General features: G+C 46.4%; 1 protein-coding gene across 10 annotated transcripts in view; it reads right to left on the bottom strand.

Moving 5' to 3' along the window:
* Positions 1-20,441, bottom strand: part of herc2 (HECT and RLD domain containing E3 ubiquitin protein ligase 2) — an 86,994-nt gene that overhangs the window by 34,783 nt on the left and 31,770 nt on the right. For 4 of the 10 annotated variants that reach the window (XM_076278563.1, XM_076278567.1, XM_076278565.1 and 1 more), the window contains 24 exons: positions 19,140-19,316; positions 18,599-18,735; positions 17,749-17,900; positions 17,115-17,306; positions 16,436-16,623; positions 15,870-16,080; positions 15,283-15,465; positions 14,663-14,847; positions 14,223-14,370; positions 13,533-13,729; positions 12,961-13,191; positions 12,339-12,477; positions 11,462-11,608; positions 9,828-9,991; positions 9,074-9,341; positions 6,002-6,144; positions 5,564-5,662; positions 5,131-5,299; positions 4,674-4,835; positions 4,066-4,174; positions 3,393-3,532; positions 2,874-3,064; positions 2,004-2,109; positions 1,598-1,689 (listed from right to left, as the gene is read on the bottom strand). In XM_076278563.1, coding sequence (XP_076134678.1) covers positions 1,598-1,689; positions 2,004-2,109; positions 2,874-3,064; positions 3,393-3,532; positions 4,066-4,174; positions 4,674-4,835; positions 5,131-5,299; positions 5,564-5,662; positions 6,002-6,144; positions 9,074-9,341; positions 9,828-9,991; positions 11,462-11,608; positions 12,339-12,477; positions 12,961-13,191; positions 13,533-13,729; positions 14,223-14,370; positions 14,663-14,847; positions 15,283-15,465; positions 15,870-16,080; positions 16,436-16,623; positions 17,115-17,306; positions 17,749-17,900; positions 18,599-18,735; positions 19,140-19,316 — 3,930 coding nt within the window. The remainder of the gene's footprint in view (positions 1-1,597; positions 1,690-2,003; positions 2,110-2,873; positions 3,065-3,392; positions 3,533-4,065; positions 4,175-4,673; positions 4,836-5,130; positions 5,300-5,563; positions 5,663-6,001; positions 6,145-9,073; positions 9,342-9,827; positions 9,992-11,461; positions 11,609-12,338; positions 12,478-12,960; positions 13,192-13,532; positions 13,730-14,222; positions 14,371-14,662; positions 14,848-15,282; positions 15,466-15,869; positions 16,081-16,435; positions 16,624-17,114; positions 17,307-17,748; positions 17,901-18,598; positions 18,736-19,139; positions 19,317-20,441) is intronic. The other 6 variants (XM_076278570.1, XM_076278571.1, XM_076278569.1 and 3 more) reach the window with 5 other exon arrangements.

Here is a 20,441-nt window from a genome sequence, read left to right as displayed (position 1 = left end):
TTTGTCTAGGAGGGAGGGTCACCCATCTTTTGTATTAATGAAATGGTTTACTTGTAGTTTACCGTGTAGCCTAACTTTAAACAGTGTGCATGCTTAACACAAAGCATAGCCTACTTGTGCTTCATTCATCCACACATCCAGCTCATAACGTTTGACAAGCATTTCTACCAATTGACCTTGTTCCTGCCCATCTCTAGCTTTGCTGTCTCCATCCTTTCTGTTTTTGTTGTTTGCAAAAAATATATAGTATTTATTGGTAACCAGCAACAAGTGCAATTTGTTAATCGCTGTCATCCTCTCTCCTGCCAACAAAAATGTGTTAGGCCTACGTTCCATATAGCAGTGCGTAATTCTGCTTCATAAAGTTGAACAAATACATTTGGTCATATAAATAGCCAGTTTATGGTCTACAGTGTAGTTGGTAAGTTATGGTAGGCCAACTTGGAGTGAATATACAGGGGGAATACTTTGTCTAGCTGAGTAGCCTGGCAGGTGCGCACGTAGGCATAGCCTACGGCCGAACACCGCAAGCGCTAATGAATCTAGCTCTCACGACAACCACGTCGTTAACTTAAATAGGCCTAGGTTTACATCACTCTGAGTTCGCATTCAAGCAAGCAAAACGATGATTTGAATACATCTGTTTCACTGGAAGAGCAAGGGGTAACAACAGGACAACACAGAGACAGGCCAGAATGCAGGACTAATGTTATGAGTATTACAGTAATATGGGATATTCTAAGGGAAAATATTAAAACGGCAAGACAGCAGGGAAATGTTAAAATGATAAACCCGGAAAAAGTTGGCATGCTAGGTATTTTTCGGTCCCTGTGATTATTTGTGAAATTGTGCAAACAGCCTTTTCAAGTCATTTGAGAAGGAAGGAGTGTAGTAAGCTCCCAAATTGACGCTCGTCTGAGAAATTGAGTTTTGGATAATGTTCAGCTTCGGCAGCTTTACAATGACTGAGGAAGCCTAGAGACGAGTCCATAGCAACAAGTTCATGTGTTGAATTAGTTATTACCCAGTGTGCTTTGTTAAATGGTCTCAATGCTTTATTGTTTTATTTCATGTGAATACTTACTAGAGGAGTAACTTTTCAAGTAGGCTAATGCAGTTGCAGGAAGTGTGTATTTAGTTTCCATGCTTATTGTGTTTCCACAACAATGTTAGGGAGTAAATCTACTGAAATGGCCACCGTCTTGGTGAAGTGTGATGTGTAAAATCAGAAAGCAGAGGTTGATTTTAGGACGGTAGCATATGTTGATGTGTTGCCATAGCGTGTAAGAGCGTGGGCGGAACACGTCGACAATTGGCGGGAGAGGGTTATTGTCATTTTTGAAACTGCTGCTGCAGGGTCGTTGAAAATTATATTGCAGGTAGGGGGAGGGTCATGCAACTTTTGATCGAAGCACTCAAAATCCCTCCGGTGATCCCGTTTATAAATAACAAACGGTCCCTTAGTCCCAGTTTCTGTCCTCCACCTCCATCTGTTCTGTGCACCACCAAAAGAATACTTGGAGTGCTCCTTCATGCTTTACTAGGACTGTATATTACATATGAATAGTTTCAGGGACTGTTTCTTTTTTAGACCAACCTCAGTGCAGTCATTCAGGAGTGAAACAGTGGTGTCGGTGGAGTTGATGTTGATGGTCTTCAGCTCGATCAGGTTATTCAATGAGCTTCCACCTGGAACAACACCACCACAGATCATAAACATTAAAGGAGTTCATTATCTTTTCGGTCTCAAATGTTTGCTGTCTTTGTATTTGTAATTAATTAACAACTCAGTAGAAATAAAAAGAAAAGGGAATGAACTCCACTCATCCAGAACCTCTGTGTAAGTACATGTAGGGCAGGCAGACACGCGCACGCGCACGCGCACGCGCACGCGCACACGCACGCGCACACGCACACGCACACGCACACGCACACGCACACGCACACGCACACACACACACACACACAGATGGTGAGGAGTGAGGTGTGTTAGGAGCACTCACCAGAGATGACCACAAGGGAAGGCATGTAGCTGCTGTCGGCAGGGTCCACCATCATCTTGAGCCTGTGCACCAACACGTCTGGGAAGAGCTCCAGACGGATCCAGTGCTGTGGGGGGAGAGGTCTATTTCAGTGCTGATGTTGGGCTGGGTGCTTTACACTATAGATCAGGGCTGTCAAACATAAGGCCCGGGGGCCAGATCAGGCCCGCCAGCAGGTTTCATAGGGCCCAATGCAGAGAAATGAAAATGACCATGACGGCCCCCGTGAGGTCTCATTCCAACAAATCCGGCCCACTGCCTAATATGAGTTTGACACCCCTGCTATAGATAATTTCAGACATCCACAGTACAGTTTGTGCTCACAGTTCACATGAATCTGTAAAATACATCACTACAACCCTAAAATTTTATTCACTATTGGATATTTAAAGAAGAAATCTGTGACTTCGAGAAACGGAGATCTATGTAAAAATTCGCCAGAGTACTGTCGGCGAGAAAAAATGAAAACAATTCTACTCTGGGAGCTTGTCTGTGAGCCCCTACGTACATACACCCTGAGTGTAGCGCTATAGCTGCCTGGCTGCATTAGCTACCGACTGTTTTTGTTTTTTTTCATACCGACCTCGAGAAATGGAGATCTATGTGTAAACTTGGCAGATTTCTCCTTTAAAATAACCTCAGGTTCACAGGGCCTGGAGACGTCGGAGTAAACTACAAATATTTGTGCGTCTGTAGGACATAATCTATCTTCTGCACTGCACATTTAAACATCTATAACATAACTGCAGTGACTAATTGTAAGCCAGCTGCTCTTCCTCCTGGGCTGCTTTCCTCCTCCTGGTGTCCATGTACCCTCGGTGTCCTCCTCACCTTTCCCTGGGAGCCCGACGACTGCCAGCACTGCTCGCTGGAGTCGATGAGGCGCGAGGCCTGGTTGACGGAGGACGACACGTTGAGGCTCTTGACCACGCGGGACCACTCGTCGATCAGCATGCCCCGCTGGCTGCTGTGGTGGCGCTTCAGCTGCTTGCCTGAGCGCCCGCTGAAAGCCGGAGACTGGCCTGAGGTCAGAGGAGCACAGGGTGGGAGATGGATTAATATCCGGCCAAAGACCAGATAAAATAATGATGGAAGTGTACAGGTAGATCTCCATATTTTGCATTAACACTTTGCTTTAACATAAATACTCCAAAATGCATACTTTTAGAAACTGTTGACTCAAAATCAGACAAGAAAGAAACAAACCACTACATCTAGACAGAAACCGTTAGTCACCGAAGATTTAAAAGAATGACACCAAAGACACACACCATCTTTCGGTCATGCGTCATGAAGCGAAATGTGTCCTATTTGCGACCCAGCAGGGGACTGATGCAGCAGGGGACTGACCTGGCTCATTGATCCTGCCAAAGGAGTGTCTGCTGTTGTGCTTGCGTGTTTTGAAGCAGTTCTCACAGAAGTCAAAGTCATCACAGTTCCTGCACTTAAACCTGGGGCCGTTGATGGGGAACATCTGGCAGCCATCACACCTACGCCACAATTAAAAAAAACATCCTCTTTTAAAACAGACATTCATAAACTGGCATCCACTAAGCTAAGGATGTGGGTCTGGACTCTGGATGCCCATCTATAAACTGGATGCTTATGTAGAATGATTTTGAATGTTAAAAAGCTAAAAATTATATATTTTGCCATTAGTTAATGCCCCTGGATATTCTGACCAACAGGTAACAGGTTCTTGAACCGATTCTGTTTAGGATCCTTTGAACCTTGGTGCTATTGAGCGAACCAGCCTGCATTTCCACCAGTTTTCCATCAATAGTTGATGTAAACAGAAGATGGTGGATAGCATTGATTACCTTCCTCTTTAAACTCTAAACTCAATTACATCACCCATTCCAACTTGCAGTAGAAAAGAAAACTGCTTTTCAGCTGGGAACCATCTGTTCAAGTTCAAGCCAATTTACTTTCAATCAAAATGCTCTAAACGGTTCAACATCTGGAGCATGAACCAGAACAGACTCCACTCCATGTAGGCGGAAAGGGGTTGCCAGAGGCGTACCTGACTCCTGGATGCACACTGGGGACCAGCTCCATCTCGGACAGCAGGCCAGTCCAGTGCGACTGCTGGGGAAAGTCCACAATCACGTCCTTTCCATTGGCACTGAACGCTGCACAGAGGAGAGGAGAGGACTCGCAATCAGAGCTCAGTTACCACTCAATGTCCTGGGGCTAATGCTAAGGAATGGTGATTATCAATTATTATCACACATACACAGAGGATCTAAAAATGTATTCCAAACTGAAAAGTATGTCATAATCAACATCAACATACCAGCAGTTTTTTGGAAACTGGTAATAGTGTAAACATCACTGTTGGTACAGTGCAACTTATTTGTGGAGTTGATTTCTATAGTATTAGAGTGTATCATATAGTATGGTATCGTATGGTACGGTATGTGTTCTGACTTGGAACACCTTGGATTGGATAACCACTGCCAAACACTGACAAACCCAAGCTTTTTTTTAATGGGTGGCAACTAGCATGAGGCCATATTGCCAAAGACCTTTGTTCAGTTTATGATGTACTACCATATCCATTAATGCTAATGGATTCTATTGGGCTCTCTCATCAAAAGGAGACACAGGAAGTGCAGAGCAGGCTCGTACCTTTAACCACGCCGACACTCCTGTGTGTGACGGAGCCCCACTTGTACTTGGGCGTGGTAACGGAGGGCTTCACCCGAACCTTGTCTCCAATCTTAATGTGAGACGGCGAGCTCTGAGGTGGAAAGCCTGGGGAGGAAAGGCAGGAAAAGGATAGTACGCCATCTAGTGGACGGAGTATCGCAAATTAATCAACTGTACCAATTATGAAACAGTACAAATGCTACTTTTTTGATGACAGTTCTAAAACAACTATAATGTACATTATTAACAACTTAATAATAATATTATATCAGTGTTAACATAAGATAATAACGGCATCTTTATGTTAAAAGTCATAACAGATGCAGAGTCAACAGTAATTCACTGCTTTGTCTTGTTGCCAGATCCAGATGAAACTGGTCCTCATCATCCCTGTGCGTGGTGTGCGTGGTGTGAGTGTGAGGTGGTGTTGGCGTACCCAGTAGCTCGGTGTGGATGTAGCGCACCCAGTAGGTGCCACCTTTCTGCTGCCAATCACACTGCACGTTCAGGTCGTGCAGCCCATCACGGTCAAGTTTAATCACCTTCCCCACGTCCCCCTCGTACACCTCCTCATACGTCCGGCAGCACTTCACCATCATCCCCACCTGGATGCAGAGGTCAGAGGTCAAAAGGTCAGGGCAGGCAAGATCAAAGCAGAATAGAACTGGTACAATTGTTGCCGTAACAACGAAATCACAAGATCGTTGCCATGACGACAACTTAGTTGTGAGATTGAGAGTCAAGATTAATGCGGTTATTAATGATTAAATAAATAAATGAATTCAGCAGGCAAGAATGAAGGAAGGAATCAATGAATATAAGAAACAATGAAGGAAGCGAGGAAAGAAGGAGGAAAGAAACAATTGTACCTGAATATTCTCTCTGATATACACTGCGTAGTCATCATTACTCTGGAAGTCGGACCTCTTCTTGAACGTCTGGCTCTCGGTCACCACCACGCCAGGAGGCTAGAAATGACAAGATCACAGAACTATTAAAAAAGAGGAGATCTGTTAAAATAACACATGGAGGTGAGTCTGACACACACAGGACTTGGCGAGCCCTCAAGCAACCAAGAGACCAGTGAAAAAGTGAGAGTTCACACACTCTCTCTCACATTCAAGACTCTCGCTAAATTATTTGGGCAACGGAGTGTTCATTAAACATCAGGTGATGCTCCCCACTGGTGTCCTGATGTTTGTGTTTAAACATGCCAGCTTCCCTGAACTTGGCGCTGCTTCAGAGGGGAGAGAAACTGGAGCTAACTGTGAGGGGGGAGGAGGGTTATGGAAGGTTCTGGAACTCACCACGGGGAAGGCAGGCTCGGGCTCCTCCAGCTCCTCCAGGACCTCCTCATCTGAGTAGTCATCCGACACGGTGTCTGCGTCCGACACCTCAGTGATTTGCACGTCAGGGTGGTCCAGCAGCCAGCCCACCAGAGCCTCCACACCTGCAGCACACACACACACACAGGACAGATTTACAGAGCTGGCACACAACAACATATCAATAGCGAAATGACATGCACAACATACCACATGTACAGCCTAGTTTAGGCATCAGAACAATTATCATGAAGTTAGAGTTCACATCAGTTTGCATTTAAGACAATTATAATAATGTAATTCTGATAACTAATCAACAAATGCTCCCCGAGCGCCACTGTAGCAAGCAGCTCACTGCTCCGGGTTAGTGTGTGCTTCACATCACTGTGTGTTCACTGTGTGCTGTGTGTGTTTCACTAATTCACGGATTGGGATAAATCAGAGCCATATAAAGGTAGAGTTGCGACAATGGGTGTTCAAAATTCGTTAAGGTCACGTGGTTCATGTAATCTTTAAAAAGTGGAAGTGATTCACAATGGATTAGAATGCATTAAATAAGTTACTGTTCAATGAGAGACAGAGCCACAATTTTGAGTAATTGACAGACAATAAATGCATTGATAAATATCGGAAGGTGACCTTTTTTTCTCCCTTTTACGTATGTGTCACTTAATATTTTCTGTACAAAACCAAGACGGGACATTCTTTAGAAAACGCAATAGCACCCACCCCATAAGTGTAGCCTAGGCCTATCTAAATTATCGTTATAAAAAAAATGACCTAGTACGTGACGCAAGAGCTGTAAACAGTGTTTTTGAGATTGCGTGTAGCCTACAAAAGCGCATGGAGATTTTAATTTTGTAACACAGCTAGTCTAAGTCTAACATTAACTTGTTTGAGTTTTCTCCCCAACGTTTTCTCTGGTAGTTCTTCACTGATCTGAGATAATGAGCGAACTACCTTAAGTAGCTAGCGTCTCGGGAGAATAAAAAAAAAGTTTAAAAGTTTTCTAACATCTCTCCAGTGTAATGGTGGGCATGTTAAGTTAACCGTAGCATTACCTACACAGTAACCCCATGGTAATGCGATGCGAGTGATCATAATAACATATAAAACGTGATATAGTCCTTGATAAATAACCAGGCTATGAACTCATAAACAACAGCATTTTGTCACCGTTTGTCATTCACCGTGCTGTGAATACAGCATTAAGATGCTAGGCTAAAGAGCTTGAGATTCAGAGAACCTGCATGGTTGTGCTCATCCTGTCAGAAAATAGCAATTTGATCAGTGATCATGCATCATATCAGCGCAAGCTTGGTTTGAAACTGGTTTCTGAGGATGGGGTTTACACGATCCTTGGGCTAGTGCCTGCTGTGTTAATATGACCGTGCTGATGCTAACAGCTGCAGCTCCCTCAAATCTATATAGGTTCTCATGCATATTAGGCTAGCTTTTGCCAATGAAAATTAATGCAACATAAAAAAAACAGTAGGCTACTGCTCCTAACTGAAGAAACGTTTACGTTACTGTAAGGAATCATCATTGTATAACCATTTGTGTAAGCAGAAATATTATTGTGCAGAGTTCTAAGAACAGAGAGTTCAAGTTAAATGTTGTTGTGCTGAGTTCTAAGAACAGAGAGTACAAGTGTGCACCCAGACAGACAGGAACTGCACCCTGCCTGTGTGTGTGTGTGTGTGTGTGGGTGAGATAAATAGTATGTCACAATAATGTCTTGCTTCCTATTTTCTGTGTGCATCTGTACAATAAAAGACACAGCTGGGCTGCAGAGTCAGAGACTGATGGTGTGAGGAATTCTTCCTTACATTAGCAGGCTCTCCTCTTGGTACCAGAGTTTGTGGGCAAAGCCATACTACGTGTTGTGGTTCTTGTATCTATATGTTGGGGTTAAATTCCCTGACGGTTACCAACAATGTTAACAACAAACTCAGCTTCACTGCTGCAAACAAAGTTGGCTATATGCTTCGCCATATAAATATATAAATATATAAAATATTTTTGTTTGCAGTAACAGCCAAAAAAAATAAAAAAATGGGTCGGTAGGTAGGTCAATATTTTTTTTTTCAAGATTCAAAGTAAAAAAAAAAGTAAAAATTTTGGTCATGGTGATTACATAGGAATGAATTTACACAAATGTGCATATCGTGACGTAACTGACTGGGTCTTCAACCCGTGCCTTCAGGCGCACCATTGCAAACCTCATTCTGATGCAGGTTATATAGACCAGCCTTTCTCAAACTTCTTTGACCTGAGGCCCGGTCATGGCAGACTTTGGGGTCATAGGGCTCATCTACATGTACCCAGAACTCCACGACTCTGCGGAGCAGCAGTCTCCATGTTGCGGACCCATATTTTGAGAAATGCTGAATAGACCACAACCAATTTCAATACTCCGACACGGTCACCGTTAGACTATGGGGAGAAGGGATGAGAAAAGATCTGGCCACAGTTCTTACAGAACTTCGTGCCATGTAAAAGCGTTATCAGTTTGTGTGAATGAAACAAAGCGTAGGCCATAGTGTGACATGCGTAAAACCAATGGTGTAGAGATGACGCCACAGGTTTTTTTTTAAGTGAGCCACGTTTGCATAGGCAATTTATATTCACAATACTTGGGCCTACTAAAAGAAATATTATTTTATTGCATTTGTATTGGTTGTTTAGAGTTAAAAAACAATCGGACGGTATTAACGCAAGTTTACAACCGGCAAGTCGGTCGGACTAAAAGGGGAAAAAAATAAATATTTGGGTCGGTTCTAAATTGACAGGGTCGGTCAGGTTACGGCAAACAAAAATATTTTTAAGGATGGCCTTAGCTGCCATTGTTGGAAAAAAATGGAACATTGACGCCAATGGAGTTGTCACAACTCTACCTTTATATGGCTCTGGGATAAATGCACAGACCAAATTTCCCCTCACAGGATCAAAGGAGTATATATACACTTCACACTATAAATGGTATAAGTCTTTAATTCATATAGTGTTTATGTCTGCACTGAGCTGCTCCTGTGTCACTGTGCCATACTGTACCTGGCACTCCAGAGGTGGTGCCCGTGGTACCGGAGAGGGACTTGAGGGCGAACTCGATGTTCTTCCTCTGGAAGCCCATCTCCATGAGCTGCAGCACGATGGGCAGCGGGGGCACGGGCGACGTCTTGGGCTTCTTCTGCTTGGGCGGACGCACGTGCTGCACCGTGACCGGCGTGGTGGCCTCGCTCGAGCTGCTGTCCTCAAACAGCGGAGACGACGGGTGCGTGGACTCCACCGCCAGATACTGACACACGGCCAACGCTGCCGCCTGACGCACAGACGGACACACACATACACACACACACACACACACACACACACACACACACACAATACATAAAGTAAATTAGTATGTGTACTATTGCAGTTGTGTCTCATTTTTATGCCATCTATTCACTGCAATATGAAGAGCTTTTCCATATGATGGAGTGTAATTAAAGGCATATGAGCATGCATATCAGTTTGCATTATGCAAACTAGAGGTATGTAACTATGTTATTCTTCCTACGCTGGATGAGAGCCCTTGTAGTGCATGTTTGCCAGGCAGATCCAGACATAAAGCATGGAGAGAGACTATAGCAGCATGCTAGGCTCCACTACCTGCCTGTCCAAGATGGCTTTGATGGGGGAGGACTCAGTGGAGACTGTCTGGCTTTCTGCCTTTGAGTGTGTATGTATGTGTGTATGCATGTGTGTGTGTGTGTGTGTCTGTGTGTGTGTGTGCGTGCGTGCGTGCGCGTGCGTGCGAGCTGACCTCGAGCTCCTGCCTGTCGAAGATGGCCTTGATGGGTGAGGGTTGAGTGGCGGCGGCCAGCAGCTGCTGTAGGAGGATGAGGGGGGGCAGCGGGCCCTCTGGAGACAGGTCCCCCACGTCAGGGGACGACACCGCCGCCTCCTCTGGAGACACAACACACAAGACTACACACGTTCAAGTTCACACTCAGACCTCTCCCATTTCTGATTCTCCTGCCTATATACACACACACACACACACACACTTGCATGAGCAATAATACAACCTTCTTACCACAGAAGCAAACAGGTGGTGATTAAATACTCATTAGATAAAAATGATAACAAGCTCTGATATTGGCATTTACTTAATGCAAATAAAAGTCCATAATTGTAAAAGGTCAGTACTTTTGGCATGTGTTATACCCTCCCTATAGAAAAGATGAGAACACACACACACACATCGATATCACAAATGTGCAACATAAATACACTCCATAGGTCTACAAAGGACCAGTGGAATCCAGTGCCAGTGTCTACAGGCAGGGGGCAGTGTTGAGCTTTAGCAGAGAGCTGAAGGTGTAAATCTCTGGGTCCATCTAGAGCAGGTCAAAGCTCATCGGGTACCTCTGAATCATCACTATAATCTTAACGCTGGTGCAAATCAGTGACAGCTGCAGGGTGTGTATTCACATCAGTTAAAGACGCTCACCCACCCACTCAGACAGAACAGGCTGCGCGCCTACTGCTGTGTGAGCAGACTGCATGGGGGAGAGAAGGGAGTGTGTGTGTGTGTGTGTGTGTGTGTGTGTGTGTGTGTGTGTGTGTGTGGGGGGGGGGGGGGGGGGGGGGTAGAAGAGTGGAGGAAACAAGGATAGCAACTGAAGAGTGAAAGAGGGCAAAAGACAGAAAGGGAGAAAGGAGAGTGAGCGTAGGAGAGTAAAAATGTGAAGAGAGGAAAGAACACGTGGGAGGCAAAGAGAGAGGAAGAGAAAGGAATGAAAAGGAGGAAAGGTCACATGTGAGGAGTGTGTGTGTGGGTGATGTGTGTTTTCCTGCATTAAGGTGAACAGTAAGTAAAGGCAATCATCCACACTGCCTTCCCGTGTGAGAGAGATAGAGTGTGTGTGTGGGTGATGTGTGTTTTCCTGCATTAAGGTGAACAGTAAGTAAAGGCAATCATCCACACTGCCTTCCCGTGTGAGAGACATAGAGTGTGGTGTGGGTGCGTGTCTGTCTGTGTGTGTGTGTGTGTGTGCGCGCGCGCACGCACGCACATGTGAGAGAGAGAGAGACATAGAGAGATGTGTGGTGTGTGGTGTGTGTGTGTGTGTGTGTGTGGGTGTGTGTGCGCAACAGAGAGAAAGAGAGACGTGTGGTGTGTGCGTGTGCATGTGTGTTCGTGCGTGTGTGTGTGTGTGTGCGCAACAGAGAGAAAGAGAGACGTGTGGTGTGTGCGTGTGCATGTGTGTTCGTGCGTGTGTGTGTGCGTGTGTGCGTGCAACAGAGAGAAAGAGAGACGTGTGGTGTGTGCGTGTGCATGTGTGTTCGTGCGTGTGTGTGTGTGTGTGTGTGCGCAACAGAGAGAAAGAGAGACATGTGGTGTGTGCGTGTGCATGTTTGTATATACTGTATATATGTGTGTGTGTTGCTCACCACTAGGTGTGGGCCCTGGCTCCAGTACTGCTGGCTGGGAGAGGATCTGTCTGAGCTGGTCCTGGTGGGAGAGCAGAGCCCGCGCCGCCTTCAGGATGTACAGCCTCAGCTGCTGGCACCGCAGCAGATGAATGTCCACCTGGTCCGCTGTAAACAGGACACACACACACACTATTCAGTTTACTCTACAAGTGCAAACCATCTATAGATGGGCCTCCACACACACACACACACACACACTCCATATCATCCATATATCCATATCACCCATAGATGGGACTTTAAACACACACGCACACACGCGCACACACGCACGTGATGATGCTCACAATCCCATAATGCATCAACACCCTCCTGACCGTGAACAGGAAGTGCAGGCGGCTGCTGTTTGTTTGGCTTGGCTCAGTGAGCTGAGCGGAGCTGGGCAGGCTGCGTGTGTCAAGTGCCACACTTCCTGTTAGTGCTGCTGGGCAGGAAAACGCGTGCCCCCTTTCATATGTGTGGAGCATCATATATGGTCCTGATCTCCGACAATCAGGCTCACCAGCAGGTTTTTAACAAGCCAGTTCATCCCTACGGCACCGACAGGGTTAATGGGCTCCGATTTCTGTTTACTGAAGACCACCCTGTTATGTCCGGTGTCATAGATCTACACCCCACCATTGGGGGGGCTTGTTTATACTGGAATACTGCGCCGACACTAGAACGCCTGAGAATGAGGTTTTTTTACGAGGGAATGAGCAAGCAAGCACTGAGTGGGAGAGTATGTGCATGTACATGAAGGTTTGGGGGTCAAAGCACAAGTGTGTGTGCGTGTGCGTGTCCGCGTGCGTGTGCGTGTGCGCGTGCGCGCGTGTGCGTCTGTGAACCTGTCTACCTGGGAGTCCTCTGCTGAGGGACTTCTTCATGCGCTGCTTCTCCAGTCTGCTGCCCGCCAGGTTGACCAGCTGGGCCCAGACACACAGCATGGGGTCAGTGAAGGGCAGGTTCTGCACACTGAACGCCACCACTGGCAGCTGCACAGAACCGAACACAGAACAATGCACAGAACACTTACTCAAGAGAACACACTTGCACAAGAGAACACAATGCACAGAACACTTACTCAAGAGAACACACTTGCACAAGAGAACACAATGCACAGAACACTTACTCAAGAGAACACACTTGCACGAGAGAACACAATGCACAGCATGCTTGCTGAAAAGGGAACACAATGGCCTGTGTGTTGGAAGCTGGACCCATGAAGTGGAAACTATTTATGCCTTACATAAGTCACGTGACGTAGTGCACAACATGTTCTGTTACTTAGCAGAAAATTACCTAGTTTATCTATAAATGAAAGCCTTACATAGGTGCTACAGTGCATGTACACAAACATGCTAGTGTGTGTGCTTATGCAAGAGAGAGGGAGTAGAGAGTGTGTGAATATGTGAGTGTGCGAAAGAGAAGTGTGTGTGTGTGTGTGTGTGTGTGTGTGTGTGTGTGTGTGTACTGACCGGTTTGAGCTGGCTGAGCAGGCACACGCGGCACACCCTCATCTCGTGGAACTGCACGGTGATGCGGCCCTTGGGCGTGATGCGCGTGACTGTGCCCTCGCCGTACTCCTCGTGCTGCACCTGCCCGCCCAGACGCAAGCGCCCGTCAATGCCCCCGATCACCGCCAGCACCGCCATCAGACTGCCGACCACCGGACCCTCTGCGTCCGGGAAATACTCCTCCAGCATGGTCTAGATGTGGGCAGGAAGAACAATTCTGTTACTGATGACTAAGGACCGGTAATTGATGTTTATTTGTAAAAAAAAACAAAAAAAACTGTGTTTCATAGTGTTTCACAAAACGCATCATGTTGCACAAAGTGGAAAAACTGCAACTCTGGTTGGATGGCTTATTCTTCAACAAGATCTTCAATAACATTATTTTGTTATATCCTGAACAGTATTTGAGGCTTACTTATTTGAGTGTCTGACACATAAAGATTAGGGGATAATGTCTGTCTGTCTGTCTGTCTGTCACATACAGAACAGCAATTCGGAGTGATCTGAGCCTCAGGGTGAACTGGGCTTCTTACTGCTTCTGGGTGTCTGCCTGCCATGACGTCGGCGATGCCACTGAGCTGGGAGTTGATGTATTCGTTGATGAGGCCGTTCCATTGGCCGAGGGAGTGCAAGGTACGCAGCACTGCCACGATCTCCTCTGCCAGCGTGCTGCTGTGAGTGGCTGTAAGAGAGGCCTGGGGGCGGGACTTCCTGCGACGCAGTGAGCCCTCTGGTGAAAGTGAAGAGAGAGCAGACAGGAAGCAATGAAGAAGAAGAAGTGATATTCCTCTACTCAATAAAGGCACAAATGAACACGCAAGGAAGTATATGTCCTGTCTGTGAAGGCCCTAGATAAGCAGAATGAGGAGGAAGCTCTACAAGTCTATGGAATGAGTATAGAAGTATACTTAGTATGGTAGCTGAAGTGTGTACAAACACTTGGAAAGGAAAGGTTAAAACACACATATGCTACTCTAGCAGTGGGAGGTATGGATACATGACTGCTGAAGAGTGGTAGCTATTGGTCAGATCTACAACTGATGTGGGGCAGATGTGAGTGCTCTCTACCGCCAAGCAGGGATCGACCTGAGTATAATACACCTCTGAGGAAGGATAGATGTGAGCCCATTCTATCTGTGAAGGAGGCAGATGTGAGTGTACTGTCTAACTTCTTAGGAATAGATGTGAATCTCTGGAAGGGAGCAGGTGTGAGGGTACTGTACCTCTGAGGAGGGGCAGGTCGGAGGAGCAGGTGCTGAGCAGGCTGCCCAGGAAGCCAAAGAGCTTCTCCACCAGGAACTTCATGTCATGTGAGCGCTCCATCTTATCCCAGGACGGCAGCACCGCCTGCAGCAGCCTCAGTGCCAGGATCTAACCACCAGGACACAAGCAAAGGAAACATCATCAGAGTGAAATGATGTTAACAATGAATGAAATCCATTCATCAACGTTATGAAATTAACCAGCTAAATCAACTACTTCACCAGCTGGCCCTAACTGGATGCATTAAACATATCTGTGCATACATTGCAAATGTAATCCCACGCCTATGAGCTGCTCTGCAGTGAATAAACAGCTCATTGTTTCTCAATGTTTCAGTGTTTCAGGCCCTAGATGCATGGCTGATGCTAGTTTTGAGTGTGACCAGTAGGTGGCGCCACACCTGTCTCTGGAGGGTGACGGCGGTGAAGGACTGGTGTCCCTCCACGATGCGGATGAGCAGGCCGATCCAGGCGGAGGTGCTGAGGGTGGAGCACATGTTGGGCGTCAGGGCGATGCTGCGGATGAAGCCCAGCGTGCACCAGTTACGGTGCTGCTCCCGCCACACCAGACGCTGGGATGGACAGCCTGCAGGAGCACGGGGAGCGAATGGGGTCAGCATGCTGATCAGATAATTATGCAGTCCAAAATCGTATTACTGGTCAATTCCGTTTAATTGTATTGATTAATATAGGGCAATGAAAATTGACTTTGTCTAGAGTTGCTTTATAGATTTGGCTTTAGTTGTCACAGCCCTTGCTTAACAAGCCTGAAAATGGTATGGATAACATTAAATGAAAGTGTCTAGTGTATAAAAATCCAATTTTAATAACAATGATGGTAAGGCTTTCATTGACCAATTTCCAAAATCTGTCCATTTGACCTGGGAGCTGTAACATGTTCAACTACCAGACCTACTGCAGCACAAACTATCAGACAGGCCACCCACATACCGTACACACACAGACACGCACACTATGTCTAAACCTTAGCACTAGCTTGTACGGGCTGATGGGCTCGTACCGGTCTTGTCGTTGACGCCACTGTCCACCAGCATGCGGAGCAGGCCGCAGAGGGTGCGCGTGGCCTCGGTCTGCATGACCTCAGCGTGGATGCCCGCCGACAGCGCGAGCGTCTTCAGCAGGTTCACCGTGCTGGTCAGCAGCATGGCCGTCGGGTGGGCGCTGTCGTTGTCCCCGTCGCCCTCTGACAGAGAAGCAGGACAACCAGAGGTCAGTATGACGCAGTAACATTACTACAGGTACTCATGAATAAAAGCAGAGTTCCAGAACCTGAGAGGCCAAACATTTCAGTTTCAGAATGCACAAGTCCAATCATGCTTTAGATCGATTCCAATAATCCTACATTAATCCTAATAATGGATCCTGAGGGAAAATTTGTTTTTTTTAAAAGCTAAAATTATGTCATTATTAATTTAAATAACTCAATGTAAAGCTTTTCATACAGTAAATGTAGCATAGTTTTGGTTTAGGAGTGGTGTTGCTTCTGAAGTGCAGCTTAGCTAGTGCTAAAGCCTGCTGAGGGTGTCTGCTCTCTGAGTCTGCTCTGTGGAGTGGAGTGGAGCTGGAGGGGAGGGGAGTGGAGTTTACTGCGGTGCTGATGCAGACCGGTGTCGTCCTCCGTGTCTGAGTCCTCGGTGGTGGGCTGCGTGGCGGGCGGCGGCTCGGCCAGCTTCAGGTCGTACTTGCCCTCCTTGCCCATGCGGTAGGAGTTGGTGCTGCTGGTGTCCCACTGGACCCGGATCCAGCCGTCCTCGCCGAGCTCGCCGATCACACGACCCAGACCGGGAGGGGGACCGTCCTGATGCACAGGACACGGACACACACGGACACACACACACACACACACACAATTAACAAAACACACGCACAAACACACACACACAATTAACAAAACACACGCACAAACACAAATCAATCACATAAACACAAACCCATCCACCCACACGGAGTACATTGAGTGAGCTAAATGTTTCCTCTGTATATTGTCTATAAATATTTTCTACTTATGCTATCTGACCTTTAAATGTTCCACAAGCCTGACTGCAGTTACCATATAAATATTTCCTTTCACACCCAACTACACACACACAGACGCACACCACACACACACACAGGCACACACACCACACACACACACACACACACACACACACCTGGTCTCCCCACTTCCAGTCTTGGCCCCTCATGACCCTGGTGCCGATCTTCATCATGGCGGCCAGCTCGGGGCCGGACACGGGCAGAGGAGTGGGGGTGGCCTCCTTGCGGGACTCCTCCAGCACCGTGGCTGAGCCCCCGTGGGCCCGCGCGCACATCTCCTCCTCCGCACTGTCAGTGCTGGGGCCTGTGGCAGACACGGTCATCAGATACACACCAACACGGGACACTCAACACTATGAGCTCAGAGGCGGCCAGCAATTAAACAGTGTGTATGTCTGTGGAAAAGTAGAGAACTTAACAGTAGAGATTTTAAATAAATGTGACTTGCCCACAAGGATTTATTCTTGATACACACACACACACACACACACACAACTACTACTACTCATGTGTTCAAATCAATATTATGATCATTAATCTAAGACAAGAAAGTCATCAAATACTTTTAAAGGGCCAAGGGATCCTATATAGCACATAGCACACCACAGAGTGGTGTGCTATGTGCTATATAGACTGTGGCTGTGTTCAAATTCGCATACTTCTGTACTTACAATACCTACTATGAGTATTGTAAAGCACAGAAGTATGTGAATTGGAACATAGTCCATGTCTATATAGCACATAGCTGTGAGCCGTGTCCACCAGCGGTGTGGCGTGCTGGCGCGGCGGCCTCACCGATGAGCCGGAGGACGCTCTGGGTGAGCGCCAGCATGCCGGAGTTGAGCAGCAGGCTGAGGCTGTTGGCGCCGTGCTTCAGAGTGAGCATGTGCAGCATGGACAGCAGGAAGCGGGCCTGTGGGATGGTGCCCAGGCTTGGTCCCGCCGGGTTCTCGTTGGTGATGGTCTGCAGGGGCACCGGCTGCACGCCTGTCGGGGTCAGAACCAGTTTAGAAACTGAAAACGCAGCACAGAACCGACCGCATGGCTATCTGAGATTTGACAATAAATGTCGATGTCGATATTGTCATTCACTTATATATGTGCATCATCTATACGTGTGATGCTTTTGTATATGTGCAATCAATATGCCTGATTCTCTTCTGTAGCTGTTATATGATATAGCTGATATATGCCTGTTCAATTTCAAGTTCCAATTCAATCTGTTTCACTGTCACTTATACAATGTGCAGGCATATATGTCAATGAAAAATGTTTTATGTGATATGGAACACTGGTCTGTAGCCATTCTCATCTTCAGTGCTTCAAGGCTCTCATAATTGTCAGGTTGATGAATGCCAGGTTGATGAGTGTTCTATGGTGCAGCCTAAATGAGGAGGTGATATTCAGGAGCGACTGTAAAGCCACTTACCCAGCTCTTTAAACTTGACACTGGCCTCGAGTAGGATGTTACGGATGTTGTGAATGGCCCAGGCGTACAGCTTGCCAAAGGTGACCTCTAACAGCATGCGGTTGAAGGGAGGGATCAGGTCCACGTCCTTCAGACAGTCGGATAGAGGCTCCCTGCAGCGATCGCATCGCATAACACCAGCCAGCACAATCAGCAACAGTTCTCACTTACACAACAGTACACAACTACTTCTACCGTTACAACAACAACTCTTACTGTACATGCTAAATCAAACAACAGACATGTTCAACGACGGTGGGAATTTTGTCACATGGGATTAAGGTTTCAACAGGCAGCTTCTTCCCTTTCCTGCTGTGAAGGCCTGACCAGATGACTCATTCATAAGAAATGACTGATATAAACCATCTCTAGATTAAATTACTTCTTGTAAATGTATCCACAAATGCCAGGCACTGTTCCCGTGCATTAAAATGAATTTATGGCCCCAGCTGTGGCGCAACTGGCTGGGGCACCTGCACCGTACGCCGGCGCCCAGTGTTCAATTCCCGCCCCGTGGTCCTTTCCGGATCCCACCCCTGCACTCTCCCCCATTCGCTTCCTGTCACTGTCCTATCATTAAAAAGGCATAAAGGCCAAAAAAATATACTTAAAAAATAATAATAATAATTTATGACATTTTCAAATTCATATATTTCACAGTTTCCCCAACAACCCAACTATTAGCAATCTCTTAAAATATTGCACGGTGGCAATATTGCATCTTTTATATAATGTAATTACATTGTAATTATTCACTTGTGACTTATTACATAGCACTTGAATAAAGTGGGCCTCCACTGAGCAAACTCACCCAATATTGGTCCCTTCTGGGATGACCCTCTGCCAGCCGCAGAGCATGGCGTACTGGACAGAGGGCAGCAGGAAGCTCTTGGACGCAAGCTTCAGCATGGTGTCAATACCCTCCAGCCTCACCTCCGCCCGCTCCAGCTGTGGACGAACACCAGTGTTACACCTCACACATATACACACACACACACATATTTCTGAACCAAACAGATGGCCAAACAAACAAAGTCTGACAGGGGATTATATCTGAATTGAAGTACCTTGAATTGAAGTACCCTTGAATTTCCCCTTGAGGATCAATAAAGTATCTATCTATCTATCTATCCTATCGTTCAGTTTCCCGCACATGAATTTAACATAGTCCTAGACTACCGGTAATATTTTCTCAGTTAAGTTTTTCATTGAAGTTTTCTTTTATATTATATTAGTCTAAGAGTACTCTTAATCCATGTATGGGTGTGTGTATGAGTATGAGAGAGTGTGTGTGGGTGTGTGTGTATGTGTCATTTATTTGAGGTGTGTGTGTATGAGTTTGTATGTCTCACCTGCTTGAGGAGGCACTTCCTCATCTTCTCCACGTCCAGCGGCTCCTCCTTGAGGGAGAACTCTACGATGGTGCCCATGAGACTGGACTGGGACGGGCAGCCGTGGATGCTGTGCTTCAGCCAGCGGTACTTCTGCACGCTCGCCACCGTGCTCAGCAAAGGCTGCCACTTGTCCTGCTGCAACACAGACACACAGTATTCGAACACAGCGTTCAAACGTTTCCCTTTGACAATGCAAAAATGATGCCCTGCCAATAAACTGAGAGACTGAGAGACTGAGAGAGAGAGAGAGAGAGAGAGAGAGAGAGAGAGAGAGAGAGAGAGAGAGAGAGAGAGAGAGAGAGAGAGAGAGAGAGAGAGAGAGAGAGAGAGAGAGAGAGAGAGACACATGACATGCCATTACATTACATATTTATATTTATTCACCTCACTTAATTGTTTTTTATTCAAAAGTATAGTATAGGCAAAGTATCCAGCTCAGCTAGCTTAGTCTTGTTTGGCAATCAACTTATAGCTTTAACATTGTTGGCACCCTAACCTACCAGTTGGTGGGATCAAAGTCTATCGTTTTACTTGTGTTTAAGGCAGACCATTTCAGCTAGAACTTTAGCTGTAAGCCTTAAATAACCCCCTCTCATCACAGTGTAAACTTTGTGGCTGACAGTTTGGTAGATAAACAAAATACTGGCTGACAGTTTGGTGGATGAACAAATACTGGCGGTCTATTCTAAAGAGCACCGTGGGTCAGAACACTCCGTCTCTGAAAGAGGGCTTTCTGTGCCCAGACACGTTGAGTAGCCGCTGGCATTTACAAATGCCATGTTTTATTAATGCCTGCTCCAGTTGGACAAAGCTCCGAGCGCTCTGGAGACGTGTCGAGCAGAGAGCCGGTCATAAAACATGCAGCACTGCCTAACGGGACCGGAGTCCCGGGTCACATGGACAAAAAAAAAAAACAACAACAGTGCTGGGCACATGATGGAGACTCTGATCTCCCCTCAGCCAGATCAGACGCGTGTCATATGAGTGATCATGACACATCAGGTGTATGTCATGCGTATGTGATCATGCCATTTCAACACAGAGGACCACATGCACACACTTCAATTATACATGTGTGCAATGTATACATATGCTGTATGTACGGGCAAACACTGGAACTACTACAGTCACTTTGGCTAATCATATAAACCATCAATAAGGGTGTCACTGAGGAGCAAAGAGAAGGGGGAATGCACAGACAGGAAGACTGACAGAGAGAGCAAAGTTACAGAGAATGACAGTAAGAAAGAAAAACATAGA

This window comes from Alosa pseudoharengus, unplaced genomic scaffold (genome assembly GCF_046254945.1).
Source record: "Alosa pseudoharengus isolate Yale_2024_CS ecotype anadromous, Long Island Sound unplaced genomic scaffold, YU_APseudo_1.1 YU_APseudo_1.1_scf_11, whole genome shotgun sequence".
Taxonomy (NCBI): Eukaryota; Metazoa; Chordata; class Actinopteri; order Clupeiformes; family Clupeidae; genus Alosa; species Alosa pseudoharengus.
Note: the sequence above shows the minus strand (reverse complement) of the source record. Positions and strands in the feature narration are given on the sequence as shown.